General features: G+C 44.4%; 1 protein-coding gene across 1 annotated transcript in view; it reads right to left on the bottom strand.

The window, feature by feature from the left end:
• ADAMTSL1 (ADAMTS like 1) overlaps positions 1–24272 on the bottom strand; it is a 941617-nt gene that overhangs the window by 412900 nt on the left and 504445 nt on the right. Inside the window, exon 14 of the mRNA XM_069625973.1 lies at positions 6960–7261. Within this exon, the coding sequence (XP_069482074.1) occupies positions 6960–7261 (302 nt within the window). The remainder of the gene's footprint in view (positions 1–6959; positions 7262–24272) is intronic.

Here is a 24272-nt window from a genome sequence, read left to right on the forward strand (position 1 = left end):
AACAACTTCTTCTTGGGTTACTCTTTTGACTTTCAACACAATTGCCTTACAACTTCTTCCACAAGTATACTGTACAAAAAGACAATGATTCACACTTTAAACTGTTTGCCATAGGCAAAGCAGGTTACAGTTCTCTCCCCTGTGATCCTTTCTACAGGGAGGGCTTTTCACCTGCAGTCTTTGACTTCTTTCAACACAACCTATTGGCTGCCGGCAATATAGTTCACGACTTTCTCCCACAGGCTATCTTGTTCTGGGACTGTTATACTCAAATTGCCTTGGTGTCACTCTCAGCTTTCTTTGACTTTGGCAATGCAGTTCATAATGTCCCCTTCTCGGGTATCCATCTTTAGGAAAGTTGTTACCTCCTTTGCTTTATTATTGTACCTCTTTGGCAATGCAGGTTCCAATATTCCTTTATTGAATATCTCCCTTTAGGTAAGTTGCACTCACTTTGCTTGATTATCGCCACTTTTTGGCTTTGGCAATGCGGGTTACAATATTCTCCTATTCGACATCTCTTAATAGGAGAGTTGCACCCAATTTGCTTTAATTCAAAAGTTCGGTATTTAAAATGTTTACTCTTACACAGGGGTCTAATTGGTAGTGCCCCAGGGTAATTTATATCAGGCGAACTCACTGGTATTTATTTATTTTATTTGCACCACACGTAGACAAGTGCTCAGAGGCATAGAGGCACCAAGACAGGACACAACTACAAAAACACGAATCAGGTTGACGGTCAGAGCAAGCAGATCAGGAGGAGGAGGGCTAAAGAAATTAGTTAAATTAGTATATCCTGGTGTCTCCTCCTGACTCCCCGGTTCTGTTTCTTCATTCGTCGTTACTCTCTCTGTATTTGACAGCTCCGGTCAGTCTGCCGCTGCAATCGCTGCTTGTCAATGGAGCATTCACAGCTCCCTGTGCTCTCCGGTGATACCTTACACCGGAGCGCGAGACAGGCCTCAGAGAGCTTATCTCTCCGTCGGGTAACCGGCCTCAATACTGCTTTCCGCCACGTGTCCTCAGCATAAAATAGGGAATCCAACCTCTGCCACATTTTCTGCATGGCATTCCGCTGTCAGTACAGCGGCAGCTCCAACATCTGCTTCTTCCTGCTGCTCTCTCGTGGCCTGCACCTGAAAGGTCCCGCTCAGGTGTGGGTCATTACAACAACTAGACCGCTCAACTCGTTAACTCGGGACCCCTCTTCCTCGTCTCAGTACTAAGAGCATTATGGGACTTCAAGTCCATAATGTTTTAATTTGTTTTAAGATCACAATCATCAATTTTACAATACGCCATCAAGACTGTAGGATCATTGGGGAAATTGTTCAGGGGGCTCTCCCATTCCTCCTGACCGGAATTCCCTCTCATGTGATCCTCCCGCCCCCAGGGTCATGATCAAGCAGCAGCTTCCTTTCCCTGGCCACATGAGAAGGGGTACAGGTCAGGGTTTTTTGGATGGAATTTGTGGTGGTATTTCTGAGACACTTCTTTAATGTACATTAGACATAACATATGTAGATTCAGAAATATGAATCTGTGTCAATGGAGTCACATCCTGATTAAAAAAAAGATTGAAGGTTTATTTCTTTCATCTCATAGGAAAATATTTCAACACTGTGTTGGTCCCGCAGGAAGAAGAGATCATGGCGGCAATCATATCATTTATTGGACCAAATTATATTTTGTTTATTACGAGCTACTATTGCCTTTGCTGAATAATTTAATTTTTTACATTTTTTAATGTGAAAATGATAAACTCAGACCCAATTTCATGCCTTTGGGTCTGTACATTTTTGTGCCAATCATTTCCTAAAAAGTAGCCAATGAGCCCTTTGCCTTGGCATTGTATTCAGCTATGTTTGTGAAAGGAGGTCATCCATAAGTCTCAAAAGCAGGAGGGACGAGAAATCACTAGGCATAAGGACTGCAGAGGATGGTAGATCTAAAATGTTGCTGATGCATGGGCTGGAAGAGGCACACAGTGGTCACCTAGGGATAGTAAAAACCATAGGGCACCTGAGGTCAGAGAATTGGTGGCCCGATCTGAATGGTGAAGTAGAAGGTTTACTGCAGAATTGCAGTGAGTGTCTAGCTTCTGGCAATATACTCAAAACTCAAGTTCAACCATTAAGGCCTCTTGAGTTTCCCATGCTACCATTGGAGTATATGGCATTGGACATGTTGGGTCCCATACCAAGGAAGGGTGCTACAAATGTTGTTTCTGTTTTGGTGGACTTGCATTCCAAGTGGGTCGAATGCAGACGGTTCAAATAGCAGCTTCTAGAGCTGCTGTCGAGTTTCTGGTTGAGGTGTTTCAGCGTGAAGGATTTCCCCCAACAATGTTGACTGATAACGGGGTCCAGTTTACGTGTGAAATTATGAAAGGGTTTCTGAGTAATATTGGTGTTGTACATCACAAAACCCCTCTGTTTTTTCCCTCCACAAATGGGGTGGTCGAGAGATTTAATAGGACATTAACAGCATCATTTATTTATTTATTTGCATTTTTAAAGCACTCACACAGCCTGGGGACATCAAGGCGCTGTTACAGGAATATGTCTTAGTTGCGTATTTTGTAATGCGCTTAATACCCAGAGGTTTCTGGATCAAACCTGTGTTGATTTGTGTCATCATGTTTCCAAGGTGAGCACGTTGCCGCTGAGCTATCCTACCGGGACAGCATCAGGTTGGCTGTACGGTGTGGTAATGATTGGGTAGAAAATATCAAGAAAACGGTGTATGCATATAGAATGGTACCACATGCCACGACGGAGTTGATGCCTTTTTAAGTGTATGTCCCTTGTGGCTGGGGAGGATGAAGTTTGTGACATGGGATGAGGAAGCAGTAAAAAAGGCATGACTGACAGGAATGAGAAAATATGAGAGATATGATCATGAAACAAAGACATGCCTCGCCAGGGTGGAAGAAGGTGAAAAGGCCTGGAGGTGTGTCAAAAGGTGAGAGCACATTAAAAGGTGCCCTTGAAGTGAGGAAAGTGTTCAGGGATGCTGTGCAATTGGAGGATGGTAGGGTGTGGAATAAGGGTATGATTGCCAGAAGGGGTGAGAGAATGGACAGACGGTGATGCCTCTCAAGTTGCATTAGGTGTGTCTTGGTAGTGTATATGTGCATAGAGTGGTGGCAGCATCATTCAAATAGCCTGAATCTTTTAGGTTGCTGCTGGTGCATGTGGTTACTAAGTTCGCAGGCAACTCAGAATGTCAGTTCATCATATGCGTACTTTGTTACCAGGCACCCTGGAATGCTTTCCCTATCACCCAGGAAATGGCATCTAGGATGAAGGTTCTATCCAGGGATATAAAGCAACCCACCTCATGAATGCTGTCAGGCGGGCCACGTACTGCTGTGTTTGAAATAAAGCTGATGAACACTTACCTGGATTGAGTGATCTTTTGCTTAAGAAACAGCGATTTAAACAATGCTACTTAGGAGGGGGGCGAGGAATGCGTAACTCATGCGCGTCATTGCTGATTATCTTTCCTCACATTCACAAAAAGGACCTCAAAACATTCTGTCCAAGTAACACACCTAATTAGACTGTCCAACCAGGTGCCAGATTATTGAAAAGGTGACTCTGCAAGGCAGAGCTTTGTGTAAGAGCAATTGGCAATAGCTGCTCTGTCTTTTGCCATTTCAGTGTCAGTCCCCAGGTTCGGGTGGATAAGGCCGGTAACAGTCTGACAAACCGAGCTTGGTAGGCCCGAGCTCACCGAGCTTGGTAGCCCTGAGCTCACCGAGCTTGGTAGGCCGAGCTCACCGAGCTTGATAGGCCCGAGCTCACCGAGCTTGGTAGGCCCGAGCTCACCGAGCTTGGTAGGCCGAGCTCACCGAGCTTGGTAGGCCGAGCTCACCGAGCTTGGTAGGCCCGAGCACGGTGAGGGCCTCCGCGAGGGCTGAAGGTCATTACCGGCTGTGTCCATTCCAAACCAGGGCTTACACCTAATAGCACCCTGACTTATAGCAGGGGTGCAGGCAGAGCAATATGGGTAGAGAAAAGAAGAAGAAAGCAAAACATGGACGCGATAAAAATAAATGCCGGGGCTTTGGCCTTGGCCCTTCTTGCATTTTTCTTCAGAGACGCGTACCCCGTAGACCTTCACGGCAGCCGGGCAACAGCGGGGTCGAGTGGGGAGGGGAATCTGTTAAGGAGACTCTTTGCAGGGAGTGGGTGGATTGCGGCAGCAGGGAAAGGCGTCACAAATCCAGGGGCAATGCCAAGATAGGTGAAAGGTGACGGCCAGCAGGAGCCACTATGGTCCTCCACCACTGAATCCTGCCCACATTTCAGTGGCGCCCTCTCCCCGGGAGCTAATGAATGTTGGTTAGTTGCAATTCCAAAAAGACCCGAGAGGCTGAGGGGGGTACTCTGAACTCTACCCATAGGAGGCCCTTTCAATTTCTTAGGCATTGCTACTTGTAATTCAAAGGAAGAACCCTTTATTTATTGGTGTAGTTTTACTCATCACTCACCAAGTTCTTAAACACACGCTCTCGTATGGACTCATTATATCTACTATTGCACACCCTTATATGTTCTAATGACAATTATTTTAGGGGAAAATCATTGATTTAATTGGTACCTGACACATTTTGAGTGATTAACCAGTCACCCACCAGCTTTTATGTTTACATGATGCCCACGGGCACCTTCTTCATATTGCCTAACAGTTTCCTGCTTTTCATGCGGTTCATAACCTATTTGTACCGTGGGGTCCATTGCATGTCCTTGCCCTTCAATGTCTGTTAGTATCGACGGCAGGTGCATCGGAATTACATCTACCCAGAGTTTAAATTATGCCAACTCCTCGCCTTTATTTGAGACAGTTGCAAACTTGATCAACGAGATCGTGACAACTTCTCACATTTGGGCATGTCCTGTCTTTCAACACATGCTGGAATTTGTCATCAAGCCATGCCTCTGTTTCCCTCACTTTGTTCTCTACCAACATTCACCTTACACAGTCTATTCTAGACCGGGTCTATTCTAGACTTTTCCTCTAAGCTTGGGCGTCCCCGAATGACTATTCTGAGGTTGCCCAGTTAGAAAGGTTTAAAGGTTATCCTGATGGAAAAGCCACCAGACCTTAAGGGCCCTACTGAGCAGAAGTCAAACCCATCACACAGCCACATCTTGTTTCCTTCATCCTGACCTATGCTCCTCCATAAAGGGATCATGTGCACCCATGCAACCATCTGCATCTTTCATTCCCCTTGAAGCAACTGCCCCATCTTTCCTTACTCTTACCTACACTCTGTTCGCCCCTCACCCCCACAAATTAGGTCTTGATACCTCAGATGGAGGCACAATTTGCCAACTAAATTAGGCGCAACAGGGCACAGCTGCTTAAGTTGGCTCTGTCCACTCCAACAACGAGAAAGGGACTGGCGGTTAGATTGGGCACAAGAGGGATGGGCCGCGAGTTGGCATGGTTGGCGCACCCATGATAGAAAGGTCTAGAGAGTGCTGCATTGCTATGGGCTTGGGTGCCGTCCCCATTCCCTGGGATGTCCACCAGCATGGAGGAAAGGGGACAGGACTTAAGAGTACAACGTCGTACTCGCTGCAGCTCCTAGACCCCCAGCGAAATGTGTCCCACCCCTATGTACAGCACTTCTCTGTTTTATAGGGCCTTGCCCAAGCTTGACAAACCCATTCAGATCCAATGAGAACAAGACAAAATAAATGGACATACTTAATTTAGCCTTTGAAACAACTTGTCACATTAATCAAATTGTGTTTTTGACCTTCATCATGTATAGGGCCGTCCATAAGTGGACTTCGCAAAGACAAGGGTTTGTAAGTGGATGACGTCATGCTTCACCTCATCCGAGGCTCTCATATAATAAGGGATGCATGAAACTCCAATCAGATTTGCTTTTGGGAGTGTAGGTGCACGAAGGCAAAGCAAAAGCTGTGCGTGTCACGTCGTTTCATCAAACGTCTCTAATGTTATGATCCTTTCCACTATGCCTCCTGGGAGTGGACAGGGGATTTGAATGCTGTGGGACTCCCTCTTTCTATGTGCTTGTGTGTAGACACCAGTCAGGACCAAAATGTCGAACTTTGGTCACTGCGAACCGTGGCAATGTGCATGAGAACAGTGAAAGGGAACAGGTTTAAGATCCTGTGTGAGAAGGCCTGCGTGGGAAGGTGTCCGGGTGGTGCTTTTCACGGTGCAACGTTGTTACTTCGCCAGTATATTTTCCGATGAGTTTTTTTGCAGAAAATCCTTCGATGCAAAAACTCCTCGAAAAATATAGGGGGGTGGGTAAGGGGATATAATGGTATGCAGCAATTATATTGTATACAAAATAACTAATGAAAAAATAACGAATGAAAAAAACAACTAATTCCAAAATAACTAATTCTGAAAAAAACTAAAAATGGGGTTCTGAGAGGAAATAGTGGTTTTGGGGGTGGGGGAAAAGTATTATTAAAAAGGGGGGCTTTGGGTTGAACTACCCCGCAAACCAACGAAAAATGAAATAGTTATTTTGGAATTAGCTATTTTGTATTTGTTATTTTTCATTAGTTATTATTTCATTAGTTATGATTGCATGTAACCGATATAATGGGTAGGGGGTGGGGAATAGAGAGTAAATAATAGGAGAGACGGCGGGAGGCAACCCCCCCCAAATATATATATTACAAAATATGGTGTTTTTTTTCATTAAATCATTTTCGGCAAAAACTCATCGAAAAAATGACTGGGGATGAAAGAACATAGAACCATTTCACGGGTTCAGACCATTCAGCGGGTGGACCTCTACATTTCCACACTTTGCTATCTGGTGACACGTTGCATGGAATAACATCAATAATGCATACACAGATACTTACATAGTATCTATGTGTCAGAATGTGCACATAGTTTCATTCAGTAAGACAGAAGCCAAAAAGGTTGACCAATGAAATCTTCTCATTTACCTCCTCCACAAGTCTCCGAGCACTCGGTAAAGCCTTCATACTCCCAGTCATGGAGTTCCTCCAGGTCCTGCAGGCCACCGTAGATCAGGTCAGCTTCTTCTGGGGCGTACTCCCCCGCCTCGCCGTTGCAGGGTCCGCTGTAACATGTTCTCTGCGACACAGGCTTGGGGCCTTCACATTCATCGGTGGGAAGGTCTGCCACCGTCTGGGAGAAGGACAGGAGTACTTGACACTTCACGGCACGCTTCTGAGTGCCCACCCCGCAGGTGACACTGCACCCTGACCAGGGCTCTGGAATGTACCTGAGAGAGAGGAAAGTGCAATGATGGCACTGAGTTCATCCAACAACACTCATTCATATTGTACCATCATGCTCGTGTACGGGTCGCGTTAAGGGTCGTTAAAGCTTTTAGCCTGACTGCCCAGCCCACAAACAGGGCTACTAATTGGAGCGATCTCCTGGAGTTTCAGGTTCGAGAGCAGTAATTGCTCTAGAACCTACAAACAGGAGGAGGTCAGGTGTGGCAATATTAATATTTCCAGGTAGTAACAGAGAACATTGCATAAAAAAAGAAAAAATGAAATTAAGGCAATACATCGAAGGGAGACCGACAATTCTAGTGGTTATGGTTTATTCAAAGTTTCCCATCCATCACTTTTTGTTGCCTTTTGCAATTTTTTCGGATGTAAACAAGGTCAAGGGTTGGTTGATGTCACTTCCTGTGATATCATCAACGGGTCAGAGTACGTGTGATGATAATTTCGCCACCCCTATGAACTTGCAGAAATTACACCAATGGATGTACGCATCATAATAGCTACATTTCGTTTACATGTACTACATCTAAGAAAAACCAGGTGAGAGGCCCTCTCTTGTTTCCGCAAGCACTGTGGTACACCATCCTAACCGACAACCGCATGGCACCTTTGCTCATGTGGGCCAGGAAAGAACCGCAGACTGTGCTGTTTAAGGACATTCTCTGAAAAGCTCAGAGCACCATGATACGCCTGTCAGGCGACCATGCTCTTGCCCAACTGACAGCCAGTCTTGCCCTACCACCCCTTCTGTTCACTTAACCCCTTTAAAGTGCTCAGATACTGCCTAGCAAGCTTCACACTATATACCCACCATACAAACGAGTGCCACCTATGCCACTGCCTCAATACATGCTAGATGACACAAGAAGAAGAGCACAGGGCATGGCCGCAGGAGCCTACCCTTTTTGTCTCAGGAGAGCTGGGTCAGTACCATGGTATATATCCACTAAATCTCCAGGTTCTCGCTCCTGTTTGCCCACAATGAATGCCAAATCGTTGCCGGGCAGCCTGCTTGCAAGAGCCAGCTTGCGGTGTATGCCCCGTGCTGCCACGGGCATGAGGTGCACTCTGCGTGAGGAGCAGAAGCCTGTAATGAAGCTAGAGGCAGGCAGTAGGTGCTTTTAGACAGGAAGTGGTTGGTGTGCCAGACCTTATGCAGGGCTTACAACTTGCAGCACGATGGGGTCGAGCTGTGAGTACACTGTCCCATGAATGGCAATAGTCATGGGGTGGGGCACTGCCAAGGGGAGAACCGAAGATGAACCCCCCCCTCGGCAAATAATTCCAGTGGAACAAGCCCAAACCGACCAGTTCTTCCGCATCAGGTTCTCCACAGGATACAAGGACATCACCAAGTGGGCCAAGTTTATGGGGGCAGAGGAGAGCAGTGCTGCAGTTCATTCTGCCCATCCACTGGGCCCTACTTTTCAGAGCCAAGTCCTCATTTAAATAATGTCACATGTGCCTTACCCTGAACACAGTTTCTTTTTTTACAGTGTAGCTTAATATAGCGTTAGAAGAATATGGGTGACGCATCTTGTTAATCAGACTGTTGCTGATTATAAAGTACAGAAAGGTACACTACCTATACACAAACATAGACACCGTCCTCTCTAACCCACCACTACACCTCGCCAATCGCATTTTCTAGCTGTTGATTTGATTGTATTGCCATGCCCGGTTTCCTGGTTCCTATTTTGTTTACTGGTTGGTACCGCCAGTAAGGCATGTCTCGTGAAGCCTTCAACCACAGGCCTCAATGTAGCACCCACTGGCTCCTGTACATTGGATTGGATTGCAACCGGGCACTCTCCCTTTAGGGTTAAGATCACAGAGGCTGCACTAGAGACTTGTCTAATGCAACGCCAAATTGCATTTGCACCAGGGCTTCAGGGCTTGCAAAAAGTGAGGGGGCTATGACGTAGGGCCTGACGCCAGAGGCAGTAAAAGAAACATAATGGGTATCAGGCAATAAAATTGCGGCAAAAATGACGGCGGTAAAAAGAATCGCGACAAAAATGCTGTGGTTTGACCCGGTAAAGGTGTACCCCATTATACCATTTAAGGAGAGCGGGGGTTGCGAGGGTCCCCCGCATCCTTTCGATGATTGTGGCTGCAAAACTATAGCATTTGTACTGCAATATTTTGTATTTGCGGCCATTTTTCCCGCGATTTTAAGACATGGAACTGCTTGCTAAATAGAAAAGTTGCAATCTGTTTGTCTTCAAATGTGTGAGAAAACAAATCCTATACAGCAAAGAATCAATAATAGTGTTGCACAACCATCGCCTTGATGATTTTGGTGGTCTCACGGCTACGTTTCTTGTCTCTAAACAGCACGACCAGGGTTTGAATCCTGGACAAGGCCTCTCTTTATCAAGTGGCGTAGCACTTAAATGGTTTAAATTAATTGAAAACATACAGGGAGGACCGTTTTCCCCCTCTGAAAAAAGTGAGCAGACGCAGAGTGTTCCCTCAAGGTGGGCCCTGGTTTGCACCAGTTGCACTAATAAAAAAATAGTGAACAACAATCAGAAATGACATTGATCCATCTCAAACCAGCGAGCTTTATTGTAAACGTATCTTATGATATTATGCCCTGTGATAAGGATCATTATTTTTCTCTAATTAAAAATGGAAAAGAGAAATGCGTCATACTGCTCTGCTTAATCTGGTCACTGAAAGAAACCACATATTAAGTCATTAAGTACATGGAAACTCCCCTTTGGTAAAAGCCGCTCCTGTCCAGCCTGGAATCCCCGTGTGCCACTCATCGGCCGCCCGTCAATAGGTGCGCGCCATCTGGCCTCCAGATATTACTGGTCGCCCTCTGGTTCTAGGGGTCAAGCGCGGGATCTCGCTGAAAACTGCGCATCATGTTCACACACAACAGAACCTTTCCAGGGAGGCGGGCAGCACAGCGTCAGTCGGAAAGAGGAACACGGACTGCAATAACCACTCAGGTCCAGAGGCTTCGGTTACACACAGCCTGCCTTGTCGGGCCCCTGACAGAAAGATGGACACAGCCATTTCATGTAAAAGATGTGGCGTGATGCAGGAGGCCATTTACAGGAGTCAGGACCATCTAAATTAGGGCTCCTATATCAGCAACCTAAGCACCTTGTGCTATGCATACCACAGTGAAAACAGAAAGCATTACATGATGAATTGATTAAGGCAGCATGTACTTGTCAAACAATAGGGTTAGAGCCTCAGCAGCATGCCATAGAATAACTTGACGTGTGCTATTCAAGTCTGGTGAACAATGGAAACGTACTTCTTAGATCAGGCAGACTTGTGGGGTCTCTCCAAGGTGGGGGCCCGGGGCAAGTGCCCCTTTTGCACTCCCATAAAAACGTCTCTGGCTGTGTGCTAGATTGTTAATGTATAATGAGTAATAATAGGTGTAGGAGCTGTGCAAGGGTACATTTTGTGCTTCAAAGTTTCTACATCAGCTGAAAATGCATTTCCGAACTTTTACACGAAGCACAGACCCGTTCGCAAAGTGCAGACGTGCCTGCGGACACGTCATAAGGCCGCGCCCATGTGCTCACGTGACACTGTCCGGAAAGTCTGAAATGTCAGACATCCGTGAATGTCAGCGAACACGAAAACAGTGTAAAAAGTTTCAAAAAGTGTATAGAAGTGTTAAAAGTGATGGCAGACTTTTAAGGTGAAACTTTGTAAATTGGACACAAATGTGTCTATATTGGGGAAAGTATGATATTAGTAAGTTGTAGGAAATTAGGGTGCACTGGTAAAAACAAAACCCATGACATTCACTGAAAAAACTTTGTTAAAGGGACGTTATGGTTAAGTTGCACTAATAAAAACCTATGAAATTCAATGAAAAAACGTTGTTAAAGGGAAGTTATGGTTACAAGTAAAACCGAAAACCCCCAGAAATGCGCCTGAAATAAGCTAAGCAACCATAACTTGTGTCACCACCATGTACTGCTAAGACTAACACCTAGGACATCAAAGATGACATCACAAATGTCCTTGATTACATTACTGATGACATCACATATGAAATACATTTGGATGAAAAGTTCCTAAAAGGGGTTGTGTTTATAATGTTGGTAACAACTTGTCAGGGATGATTGCGAGACCTATCATGAACTACTTAATGTATTAATCAATGTATTCATCTAAACAAAACATCATATTGGAGTGTTGTTGTTGATAAAGGATCCTAATCAGACATACACATGGGCAATAGCTGCAGCATGCACCATAGAGGTACAACATTTTTAATCTGGTAATTTTGGATAGTAAAATAATGAATGGTACCTTATCAGAGTTTTGGGTAATGATAAACATGCAACCAATAGCTAATAATTCAAGACTTAATACATACCTGTGTTAGTACAAACAATACATATGAGGACCCACAATGCATACACATCAGAGGCACATACAGGGAAAATGCAGTAAGAAAGAAAGAAACACCACCAGAAAAGGTCAATAACATTAAAGTTAATTATCATGTATACAAATGTATTGTGTGTTTGAGGCCTGCTTATTGCCCCATATATGTGCACCATGAGTTTAGACCAAACCCTAAGGAAAAAGTACCTTAACAACATAGGACAAGGTTAACGTCTGCACATATATCACGTTTTGAATTTAAAAATTCTCACTGTCAGTGGACAAAAACAACTAGACTAGATATGTCAGTGAACAAAAACAAGTGGCACACATATGTTATGTCATCAGTGATGTCATCAATGACATTGGTGAGGTCATTATTGATGTCCTCTGTGTTAGTCTTAGTAGTGCACAGTGGTGGCGCGAGTTATGGTTGCTTAGCTTACCATAACTGGCAAATTTCTGGGATTTTTCGTTTTCACCTGTAACCATAATGTCCCTTTAACAAAGGTTTTCAGTGAATTTCATAGGTTTTTATCACTGCAACGTAACCATAACATCCCTTTAACAGTGTTTTTTCAGTTAATATATATATATACACACACACACAAACACATTAACCCATCTAAAACTGAGGTTCTGTTTTTTCCTTCTGCTCCCTCGACGTCTGTGCCACGGACTCCTATTTTCTTTACTCCTTCTTTTGTTCCCTTTTCTTGATCTTCTACGTATCATGGGGTCACCTTTGATCCTCCCATCTCCTTTTCTTGTCATATCTTATCTCTGAATAAATCCTCTCACTTTGCTTTACACAACAGTTCTAAAAATTGTCCCTTTTGACCTTCATGCTACAAGAATTCTGATTTCTTCTGTGGACTTTTCCCGCTTAGATGACTTTCTTCTTTTTAATTTTATTGGTTATTTGTAATGTGCACTATACAGCAAAATTGTGTTTCAAGGCGCATCAAGATGGGGGGAATAATAGGGAAAGAAGAAAGGTATAAAATAAAAACAGACATTTTCTTTAAAGGTCTTGAAACATTCAGAACCTGCAAGTGCTATAGCATGAGAGCAGGGGAGATGGGAAAGAGGGGAAGTGGAGGGAGTGGGGAGAGGGAAGAAACAAACAAAATGCTCTGATTAGGTCGTGAGATGATTTTATACGTGCAAGTGCTGAACCATGCAAGAAGGGGAGAGGAGGGAAGTGCAGGAGGGGAAGAGGAGGAGCGGTATATTTATATGCAAAACAAATTTAAAACAAGTGGGAAAACTACATTAAGGAAAAAAACAGAGTGCAATTACGACTGGCAGGTACGCATGACTGCAGCTTGGAAACGCCACGCCTCATGAAATGAGGGGCTCCATCAGGCATACAGACATGCACAATGGTGAAACAGTGTCAGATGGGATGAGGTCGGAGTGCAAGAAGTCCCCCAAGGCTGAAGAGGGAGGTTGGCATGCTCCAAGGCTGCTCACCTCAGTTAAATGGATCGGGAGATGCGAGGAAATCAAAAGTCAGTTGAATGCATCCAGACGTGCGAAGCAAAGCAGAAGTCAGTTGAAGGATCAAGAGGTGTGAGCAGAGCGCAATAGCGTGGGCGCATGAACGTCGGTAGTAACGTCGGCATTACAGCTCTGCCCTTTTGGTAGGGCTTCCAGCGTCTGCTGTAGTTCCTCTTGAATCCATCTGTAAGGCTTCTATTTGTCTGCTCTTCCATCTTCCACCTCATTCTTCTATGTTTGCACCTCTTACATTCTGCTATTGGATCTTGTTCATTTCCTTTGTATTGCTTATTAAGGCCTACATGGTCTTGCTCCTCTTTATTTATCTTCACTTCCTGCTGTACATCGCCCGCCCTGTGCCCAATCCTCTTTTCAAACGTTTTCTTTGTTAACCCCCAAACATTGGAATACTCTACCACTACATGTCCGTTCTGCCCACACTCTGGCAATCTTCTGCACCCCACTTAAAGACCCCTTCCTCTTTATTCTTTTGTTTTCTTTGTTATTTCATGTACATTACGTAGCTTTGTACTGTTTCATTACTTTGTGATAGCGATTTGGTGAAAGCGCTTAATAAATAAATACAAATACACACACTTCTTATTTTGTTTTATATATCTATTGTAATCAATTAATGTTTGAAGTGTTCAAATGGTGGGGTGTCTGTCCTTCCTTTTGTAGGGAGTTTGGTTTCTAACTTTACCTTATTAATGACCGACAATCTCTTGGTTTTACGTGAAATCTATTTAATTGCCAGATACACACTATTGGAACAGGAGTTTCTCGATACTGTATGAAATAACAATTTAAAATTGACTTGACTTGTATCTCTGTAAATGTCAGTGCTCCTAAATATTCCAGGTATTGAGGAAAAATTTGGAAATTCCATTGGGAATTCTACGTCACCGTCCCTCTTCAGCTGATATCCTCCATCTAGAGTAGGGTACATTTAAAGGTCCCCAAAATTAGCGCTGCCATACGTGAGCTAGCACATTGCCCTAATATTGCTAAAAGAAACACAATATAACTTGCAAGTGCTAGACCTGAGCCAAGCCACCTGGGAGAAGTAATCCAGCTAGAGATTGTAAAATACATGAGGCAGAAACCTTTGTAGTCGTCCTATAAATACACAATTGAGACATTAGAACATTTAATGATACACTGCACAGAATTGAGCGGAAGGAGGATAGAGAGTAATGGAAAAAATGTCATCGAATATAAGACAATGGCCCTCATTACAACTCAGGCGTTAAGGGTTAACGCCGTCCTTAACCCTTAACGCCTGATTCAAATTTTAACGGCTGCTTTTAGCAGCTGTTAAAATCCATGGCGCTAAACCGCCTTGGTGCTAATTACGGCACCGTAATTTACGGTGCCGTAATTAGCGCCTTCCCCACTCCCATTATGCCCTATGGGGCAAAAATGGGAATGGGGAAGGGTAAATGGGAAATGGGGATTTACCGCCCCACTCACCTTGGAATGGGGCGGTAAATCCGCTATCCACCATGGTGTAAACATAGTTTACACCATGGTGGTAAAGTTGGTGTACTTACCGCCTGGGTCGTAATGACCCCCAATGACTAAAGACGAAATGTGGAAGATCCTAATTGATGTGTCCACGACAATACAGTATTTAGAGAACTTAAATCTGTAACTAGACGAACACATGTTTTTTCTTTTTAAGATAAAAGTATAATTTTAATAATGATTATGTTATTGTAAATAGAGAAAATGAGAAAACAATAATTTTAAAAGCATGTCATGCTTTAAACTTGTAAAACGTTTAATGTCATCTTAATGATGAAATTGTGAAAGGTTTCATATTAACCAAACCACATTAATAAATAATTAAAAAATACATATCATCTACAGCACAGATTCCTGAATCTGCTAATGATGTAAATGACAGAAGATGAGGCATCCCCTTTACCAGTGAAACAGATCCCTGTAGCATTACATAATTCCTGCAAAACCCCTATTAGCACATGGATTACATTATAGGCCTTCTCTCAGTCCACTAGATTGCTTGGAATGCAGTCTATAATTTCTGGTAAACATACCTCATTCCAAACACCCGTAGTTGAACAGCAGCCCAACTAGCAGCACAGCAACAATTGACATTATGTTTGCAGAAGCATGGCAGAACATGTGCAGTTCAATTTCCAAATTAACAAACAGCAATAAAATGGAAATGTGTAAAGTTTATTGTTACTAGTTGCGTGTTCATTAAATTAACATTGCAAGGTACTTGTGCATGCCCATTATTTTATTATTATTGTAGTTGCACACCTCAGTGTGCTAATAGGCCTATAGACCTCGGGAGGGGTGATTATTGCTTGGGACAGTGACTCTTCCCCAGATGGCAGCCCTCTGCTTCATCTTGGGAAACTTTTTGGGTGGGACACTATCCTGCGATAATGACCCCTACCTCTGTCTGTAAGGCTTAATACCCTGTAAAAGTGCCTTATTGGAAAATTCAGCACTTGACTAGCCCACAAGATTCTAATTTATACCAACAACAATCCTTCAGGAAGAATGCTAGGCTCCTAATTTGGCCCCTAATAAACTACTCATGCTAGAGGAATGGCACAACTCCTGCATCAGAATGTCAATCATTTTGTTACACTGCTCGAATGTTGGATTATTGACTGCAATAGAGGCGGCGTGGCTGCCTGGTTTAGCTACATGCCTAAATATATCCGTGTGCAAAAGTTAACTTGCAAGCAATGTTTTGCAGCTTCCTGAGTGACTCAGTGGTTGTGAGTTCAGACCCTCCTTAGTCTCATGCCCACTCAGATTTCTTTGGCGACCTGCCCTTTTCTCTCCTCCCCGTATTATGAAAATGTTTATCCTACCCTATTTGAAATGTAAGCAGTGCCTGGGGACCTGGCTGGGAATACTATTTTGGTACACCCTTATTGCACAAAGGCAATGAGAATATACGGGTATCCGGTCATTTCATTGACAACCAAAGCATCGACAGCCAATGCATTAGATGTTTTTTTTAGATGTTTTTGTTTTTTAGATGCTATTTATTTTCGATGCTTTTTTTTAGATGGTATGGCATTAGATGCTTTGGCTGTCGATGGAATGACTATAAACCAGAGTACGGACAGTGTCTTAGCCAACCATCATCAAGTTCCAAGTCCAAAGGCAGAGCTGTCACTGAATCCGCTCGAGAAAAAGAACCGTTGTACCACGTAAGAGACGTGCATGGGGTCTCTTGTGGGGCAGCCCAAGAGTGGCTCGGTTTAGAATGGCACGTTTCCAGCACTCCCAGTTAAATAAACTTTCAGTCATTTTGTTTTTAACAAACTGATCGTCTAGTAATTCTGGGGGGATTCGGGTTCAAATCTCCCTCGTCCATGATGGCATGAAAGCTTCATTAGTCGGGGGACGGATTATTTTACAGACATCGAAATCCCTGTCTGGGCCTAAAATTGAAGACGGGTTGAATGATCTGCCAAGGGAAGCAGTGATGGAAAAAGTTATGAATGCTGAGGGCACTGCATGGGAGAATACAAAACATGTATGTGACTTGCGCCATGACATTTAAGAGTCTAATCATTGCCTTACATATGTGATATTATTTTCCATATTCTTTTTTCCTTGCTACATTCTCATCCCTTTTTTCTCTTTTGCCAGGGATCTGATGCAGATCAGAATGCACTAATGTGTCTGGCACGGGCGGGTCCCTAACGCTGGTTTTCACACTATAATACAATACAGTGTCGCCCCTTCAAGACTTCGTGTTCCACTGGATTTTATTCTTTGAATCTCCCCCAGTAACGAGGAGACTGGCGCCATGATAATGTTTTTTAATGAAACTGGATTCTCGTGAGCCTAAGAAATGATGTGCGACAGGCGCTGCTACGTCAAGCACACTCTGGGTGCCAGCCCCTGCTGTGTACCAAAACAATTGCTCTTTTATTGGCAGACGTTGGTTAAGAAACGAGACCTCAAGGTGTGTTCTGACTGACACACAAGGAACAGGGGCCTTGGACTGTTTGAGTGGCATTGGAATCCCGGAGACACCGGACCAGAGTGGACACTTCTGAGTCTAGTGTGCTGATGCACAAGCTCAGCCTTGGAAATTCCTCCGGTGGTTATGATATGATAGATTATTTATAACACGCTTAATACCGAGAAGTTTCTAAGCGCGGACCGGGGATCGAACCTGTGTTGTTCCGTGTAGTCTTGCTTCCAAGGCGAGCACATTGCCACGGAGCTATCCTCCCGAGCGTTACAGAGAACCCATTGTAAACTTCTTTCCTTTGTTATTTATTTGCAGATTGTGTTACACTCTGCATGCCACCTTGTGAGGAGAAAGGGGAGGTGGGCTGTGCACAGATATCGATCCGTCACAGTTGAATAGGTGATTGACAGGCTTGATATCGTCTGGAGGGACAGCGCTTACTGCGCACAGTTTACATTTTTTTTCAAATACTGAACTAATCATTATTGGCACTTGGAGAAAAACAATAGACTGTGTCATCCATATAAGGAGCATTCAAAGTGTTTTCTGTGGGAGCCATTGTAAAATGAATCTTTGCCACCCTGCAATAGCCACCCTGCAATAAATGTTATAAACTCTCCAAAATGTCTTGATGACTGGAAAACGGACATTGCTGACCTGTTCTGAAAGTTAAAATAAGTCTACATTGTATCATTGCACGGTACACAATAGCAATTTAATTTCTACTTCTCTCTGTCGCTAACTCTCTTTCGCGGTGTGTGTGTGTACACATGCTGATATGTGAGCATATAGAAAAGTGTGTTTCTGAGTGCCTAGGTGAGGACACATGGAAGAGTCTGTGCAGGTACACAGGAGTGCTCCCGTGTGCAAGAACTTGACTGGATGGGCAGATGTGTGAGTGCAGGTATAGGTGTCTGGCGGTTTGTGTGTACTTGCATATGTGTTAGCATGCACCAAGGCATGTGCGTGCAAAAGAATGGGAGTATGCCTATACATAGATGCAGGAGTGCAAGTGTGGGCATGCATGTGCGCTGCGCAAGTGTGTGTGTGTGCACACACAGATGTGTGTATGCATGAACAAGGGTGAACACACACATGTGCTAGCAGGCACAAAGGTGTGTACATGCACAGGAGCCTGCAAATAGGGACTGAAAATCTCGTGGAGGAGTGCATTTACAGGGGTGTGAATGCAGAGCTATCTGGAATCAGATGTGCAAAGATTGCAGCATGAGCACACATCTGCCTGTGCATGCACCCCTGAGCATTCAATGCATCCATGCTGCCCACATGGATGTATATTTGTTCATACTCCTGTGCACATGCACTCACAGCGGACAGCGCAACTGTGACAAATCCACTTCAGGGGCACCAGTGGTCCAGGGATGAATATTGGTTTCTAAACCATCAATCAGCCCCACACCTCTAGTACACCAGAAGGGATCCGAACAGATTGGAAACATAAGCAAATTATAAACCTCCTTGTCCAATTTCGGTAACATGGAAGGAACAGCAGGCTTACCTCCAAAAGGTCATGGATCGTTGGTTAGTTGCAACACAATGAAAATACAATTATTACCCGATGATAAAAGGGACTGTCCAGTCAAGGTTGTACAGAAAAATCGACTTTATTATTATTATCACAACAGGCAGTTCTAGCACATTAGACAATACATCCCACCCTGTAAAGCAATCCAGTGGACAGACAGTTTCAAAGAAGGAAAAGGGATGCACTCTGGATACTGACAGGAGTGTAGTCGGTATAGTAATTAATCACAATAGTTCAAGGATACTTCATTTCAACACAAAGGGAGCAATGGGTCATACAATTTCACTAGGTGGCCTACAGAGAAGGACCAGGGGGACAGAACCACAATGTACCTTGTGCTGTAGGAATTCTGGTGCTCGACAGGGTCAAGTAGGTTTCAGGGCGCAGCTTCTGTGACAGAGTTCATGATGGGAGACAGCTGCGGGAATCAGGCGGCAGGCAGTTCGGCAAGCGAAGCTGGATGGATGGCTGCAGGCTGGCCTAAACAGTGGCTTGGGGTCAGGGAACGTCTCAGTGCTGGTCGGTCATTCTGAAGCACTGGTCGAAGCTTCTCAGGTGGCTTTAGCGACTGCGGCATAACAACAGTCAGCGGTGCAGTCGGTTGCAGCTAGAGGGGTTTAACAGGCTCAAAAACATCCTTTAAGGAGGATGTCAGTAGATGCTTGTCAATGCAGTTCTCCTATCTTCTTCATTGGGCTTGTGTCGTCCTTTAAGGCGGACGGCCCAAAGCAGAGGAGAGTGTTGCGCAGCTGCCTTGTCCTTGGTTTGGTTCAGAGACTCTCTGACACTTTCCACCTAATAAGCTTTCTGCAGAGCCTAGCAGGGCACGCTGTGTGCTAGCTGGGTGCTGGTTCTGCAGCTGCTGGAGGGTCCTCTGAATTTTGTATCTCCCTCTGTTCCCTGGGAGACGTTAAGGGGAGGGAATCTTGCTTCCCTCTTGGATGTCCTGGCCTTCCTTCACTGGCGGAAGATGTAAGACAGACTGTACCTTCAGCCAGGGTCCAATAATGAGTTCATCCTTCTGCTTCAGGTAAAGCCCTCAGATGATCTGCCAAAAGAGGGTGTTGGCCATATTTTAAAGCCAATTGTACAACAGGGGTTGGTGTAGGCTTAACCTACCTTAATGAACCAATCCTAGGTCCCCACCAACAATCTCCTGTATGCATGAGGTCATAACCAGAGTGCTTCGCAACAGAAAAGGTAAAGGGGTGAAAACATATAATACTAAGTCCCACCCATCTTCCTGTCGCTTGTGGCTCAAAGGGTTTCTCTGGTTAATGGAACTCTCTGTGGTTCCAGATTAAAGCGGCAGGTCTCCCTTGAAGCTGCAGAGAGATTAGATTTTCTGGCTCCACCAAACCACATGCACATACCTTTCGAATAGGGTCCCCCTATGGGGATGACTATTGTAAACATGCAGTCCCAGACATGACATTTCACTGTCAATCAATACTGAGGGCGGGAGCTGGCATCATGTTGTCCCAGTTGCATATGAAGGGGTGTTAAGGTTTCCTGTCTCATTTGTTAGCCCCTGCAGCCAGACCCCATGTGGCCCTGTTTGAATTAAACTCTGATTAGTATGTGAATGCTGCCTCCAGCTACAGGGCTCAAAGAAAGAACAGGGCAGATCCATGGAGCCTTTGTTAGTTAATTAGGCTGGCCATGGCAGGGGGAAGGTTTGTCCCTCCCCCTTCTGGAGATGCATTGTGTACTCCACCTGTCAGATCCCAACTAAATATGACAGGGGGACTACGCCTGTAGACTGTGTCCACCCAGAGTACACGGGTCTATGCGTATGTCGTGCGATGAGCAAAGGAAAATGTGTGCAGATTAGCCCCACACATTTTCCAGAGGTTGATCTACCATTATTCAATGTTGTTAAAATTTCAAACAAGTCCAGTGGAGCGCACACCCACTGTACGGATGGTCGAATTCCTCACCGCAACATCTCACATCTGCACACCTGTACACCACACACACACACAAACACACACACACTTCGTGCATGCAAACATCTGCATGCATAGCTGCAGGTGCAAACACCTGCACAAATATACATCGTTCTGCATGTGCGGATACATTTTTCTGACTGCATTCACCCCTTTCTACACACACCTGAGCATGCACATTCTGCCACACACACTTGTGCACAGGTGTGCTGATATTTTCATATGCAATGTCATCTCAGTGTGCACACCCACCTCTGTGTGTGCTAACACACACACACACTCTCTCTCTCTCTCTATCTCTCTCTCTCTCTCTCTCTTTTAGAATAAGATATAGATAGACCTACATTAAATTGTCTACAAGTGTAGGGATACGATTTGGCCCTTTGTTTACTTTCAGCCAGGATGTAGGTTAAGCTTCCAGATTGCCAGTCATCTCTATATTTTTGATCATGTGTTACATTCACTGCAGAGTGGTAAAGATTCCTTGTATGATGACTTCCAATAGTCAATTTAAATGCGTATTTGGGGGGGTTAATATATGTATAGACCTATTATTCCTACTAAAAGGTTCCACTGATAATTGATTCAATGTTTCAAAAAATATGCTTGAGACCACTTCTTTAATCTAATGCAGGGATGGGTAGCACACACGGTTCATGATGAAATGTAACCAACCAAACGTTGTTTCTACCCTTCGGCTGAACCTAGTACACGTAAAGCTTAGTAAGTAAATTAAGATAGTGACCCGTTTACGGGCATCCAACACATTTTCCATGCCAAGACTAACTGGCAAAAACGTCCCGACTGGTTCCCTTTGACAATGAATTAGGCACAATAAAGTGGAATTAACATGGGAGCTGCCTTTAAGCTGAGCTCGGGAGACCCTGGAGAGTAACGCCAGGCCATATCAGATGCATAGTAGCAGGGATACTGCAAGGAGGCTCTCCAGGCATTTTTCAATCAGTTTTGCGCGGAGTGGTTAGGACATCCCAGAAGCCATCTTTTTTGCTGGTTCACAGATTTATTTTCCACAAAGCAATTTTTATTGCACCTTGTGGAATTCACTATTGAGGCGAAACACTCTTCTGGTTTATAAATTCATCTAATAAACCGTGATTATCTTTCACGTATGTCAGGTTTCTGGTTCCCCGCCATCCCTGTGCTGCTGTAAAAATGAGCTAAAGCTTGGACCGACATGAGCTCATAACTACAACATCAAAGACACTTCAGATGCATTCCTAATTATTGATGAGTCTTTTGGGATGAGTTTCACGGTTTTTGTCATTTCAATTGTTTAATGTTACTGTACCCTGCCTAGAGTGTACACCCCATTAATGAACTGCGGGAAAATGGTTTACAAACTTATAGTGGGATGGTGAAAAGTAGATCTAAATCTTTGTTTTTTACACCCAGAAAGTTTTGGCAGCAGTATCCGTTCTAGGCTTGATATGCTGACTTGTCACAGCATCGAGCCTGGAGCAGAGTGTGGGGGAAAACTGAGAATTAATAATGTACTTCACTGCCTTTATAGTGATAACTGAGGCCATGTAACTGCCATGTTTAACATGACCTTATTGCCATTGCTGTGCAAGTCCTACGCTCTAATGCGCATGTCTTAACCACAAAGGCTCTAGCGCTTACTGCTTGACAATGCACACTTCCATTATTCTCGCCTCTGACGTGTGTCCCTTTCTGGCATGTATAAGCGTGCAGGGCGGCTTAAGCAGACGGAAGTAGTCATTTAGTAGGCGAGCCCCTGTGCCCCAAACCATGTGCATATCGTAGTAGTAGCTTGCGCAGCAGGAACAGCAATGTAACAACGTTTCTTCCGCTGGCATCTTGATTGTGCCTTCCCAGGTGTCAGAACGTAGCGTCTGCCCAAGACTTGTATGCTGAGACTATGAACCTTTATCTGAAACATTGACATTGTTGCTGTACGACCTCATGCCATGTCTGAACCCTCCCTTTCCATTGAAATGCATGTTACCTTACAGATGGTAGTGTTCATGTTCTTGGTGTGCTTGTGGTTATCAGCATTTGTGTGTGTGAGGAATAATAGGATGACGTTTCCTTAACTAGACTGTTTTTCAGGTGACTAGGCCTCTCCCAACTCAGAATAGAGAGAAAGGTTTAGAAAACAGATTGGTTGCTCTCTGACAGCCGGGTAGTTTGCAAACTTGAAGGAGGTTTTGAGCTGCCTTTCATAAATCCTTGTCCTTGGAACGGGACCCAGTGTTCAGTCCTCCTGTATTTTGTCCCAACAAGTGACACATTCCACAATGCCACTTAGTAGCCATCACCGGAAGTCCACCTCCAGTTCCAAGCCACAACAGCAAGGCATTGTGGATATGCAAATAAGCTCAAATGCAAACCTTTTTCTCCAGGAAATTATCTTTGTCTAAGGGGCAGTGCTACTTTATAATAGCTTAATCAACCCAAGACAGACATTTGCAAGGCTACCAGGACAACGATATACCCACCCTTATTAGGTATCACCAGTGCAGTATAGTCCTGACAGCCTTGTGGTTGGAGCATTTGGCCATGTTTTCACAACACCAAGAAAGTTATGGTGGGTTTAAAAAAACACCTTTCACCTGAAATGTGAAAGTAGGAAATTCCATTTGAGCCGAGTCACACATTCCAACACACCACCTATTAGCCATCGCTGGAAGTTCACCTCCAGTTCTGAGCCACAACAGCAAGGCATTGTGGGTATACAAATTAGCTCAAATGCAAACCTCTTTCTCCAGGAAATGGACTTTCCTACTTTCACATTTCAAGTGAAAGTTCTTTTTTTCTCACCCATTGCCTGTATGCACAAACTGTTGCTATGATCCATTCACCCCTGAAAAATGATCCCTGCTGTTTCATACTTGCACATTGCCTGTATCTGCTTTGTCGGATAGAGGAATTTGTATTGTAATTCTCACCCATTATGGCACCTATAATTCTGCTAGCTTTTGCATTTCCTGTCAAAGCACCGCCTTCATCTGACGTGCCAAGCTGCTAGGCCACCTGTGAGCCCATTCATGCACTTTGCAGCTCTCCTGTCTGTCCCTCTCTTCTTTCTTTCCACCCTCCCCTCACATGGCGCTTTTTATTCCATTTGCTTTTCTATCAACTATCCTTCGTCTCTCCTGAAGTCTGGAAGAAAAAAGCTTAAGAAAGCTCTCTTGGCCTCTAAACCAGGCCCACCTATTGCTGACACCTATGTCAATGCTACAAGGTAAACTATTACTGATATCCTCTTTTCTGTCCCCTCCCCAGACCTATGGACTGCCCACATGGTCTCTACTCTCTACCCTTTCACCTCTTCACCCATTGATGGTGGCAGGAGATGGGAAGTACCCCCGTTATGAGGATCTGCTTGAAGCCTGCCTCCAAGTGCAACTGCTGGTATGACTCCGATCTAGCCGCTCTGAAATGTAAGTGCAGAGTTGCTGAATGTAAGTGGCAGACCTCGGGTACATCCTCTGACAAACTGGCCTGCCGCCTGTTCCAAAGGCAATGTTGTTTCTCTATTCGCTCCAAGAAGAGGGCCCCCATCCAAACTCACATCTTTGGAGCCACTAACAACACAGCTGAACTTTTAAAAATCTGCAAGGAACTCGCCAATCCAACTGCAGTCTCCACCTCCCTCCATTCCTTCC

This window comes from Ambystoma mexicanum, chromosome 6p, assembly GCF_040938575.1.
Source record: "Ambystoma mexicanum isolate Mex_15411 chromosome 6p, UKY_AmexF1_1, whole genome shotgun sequence".
NCBI lineage: Eukaryota > Metazoa > Chordata > Amphibia > Caudata > Ambystomatidae > Ambystoma > Ambystoma mexicanum.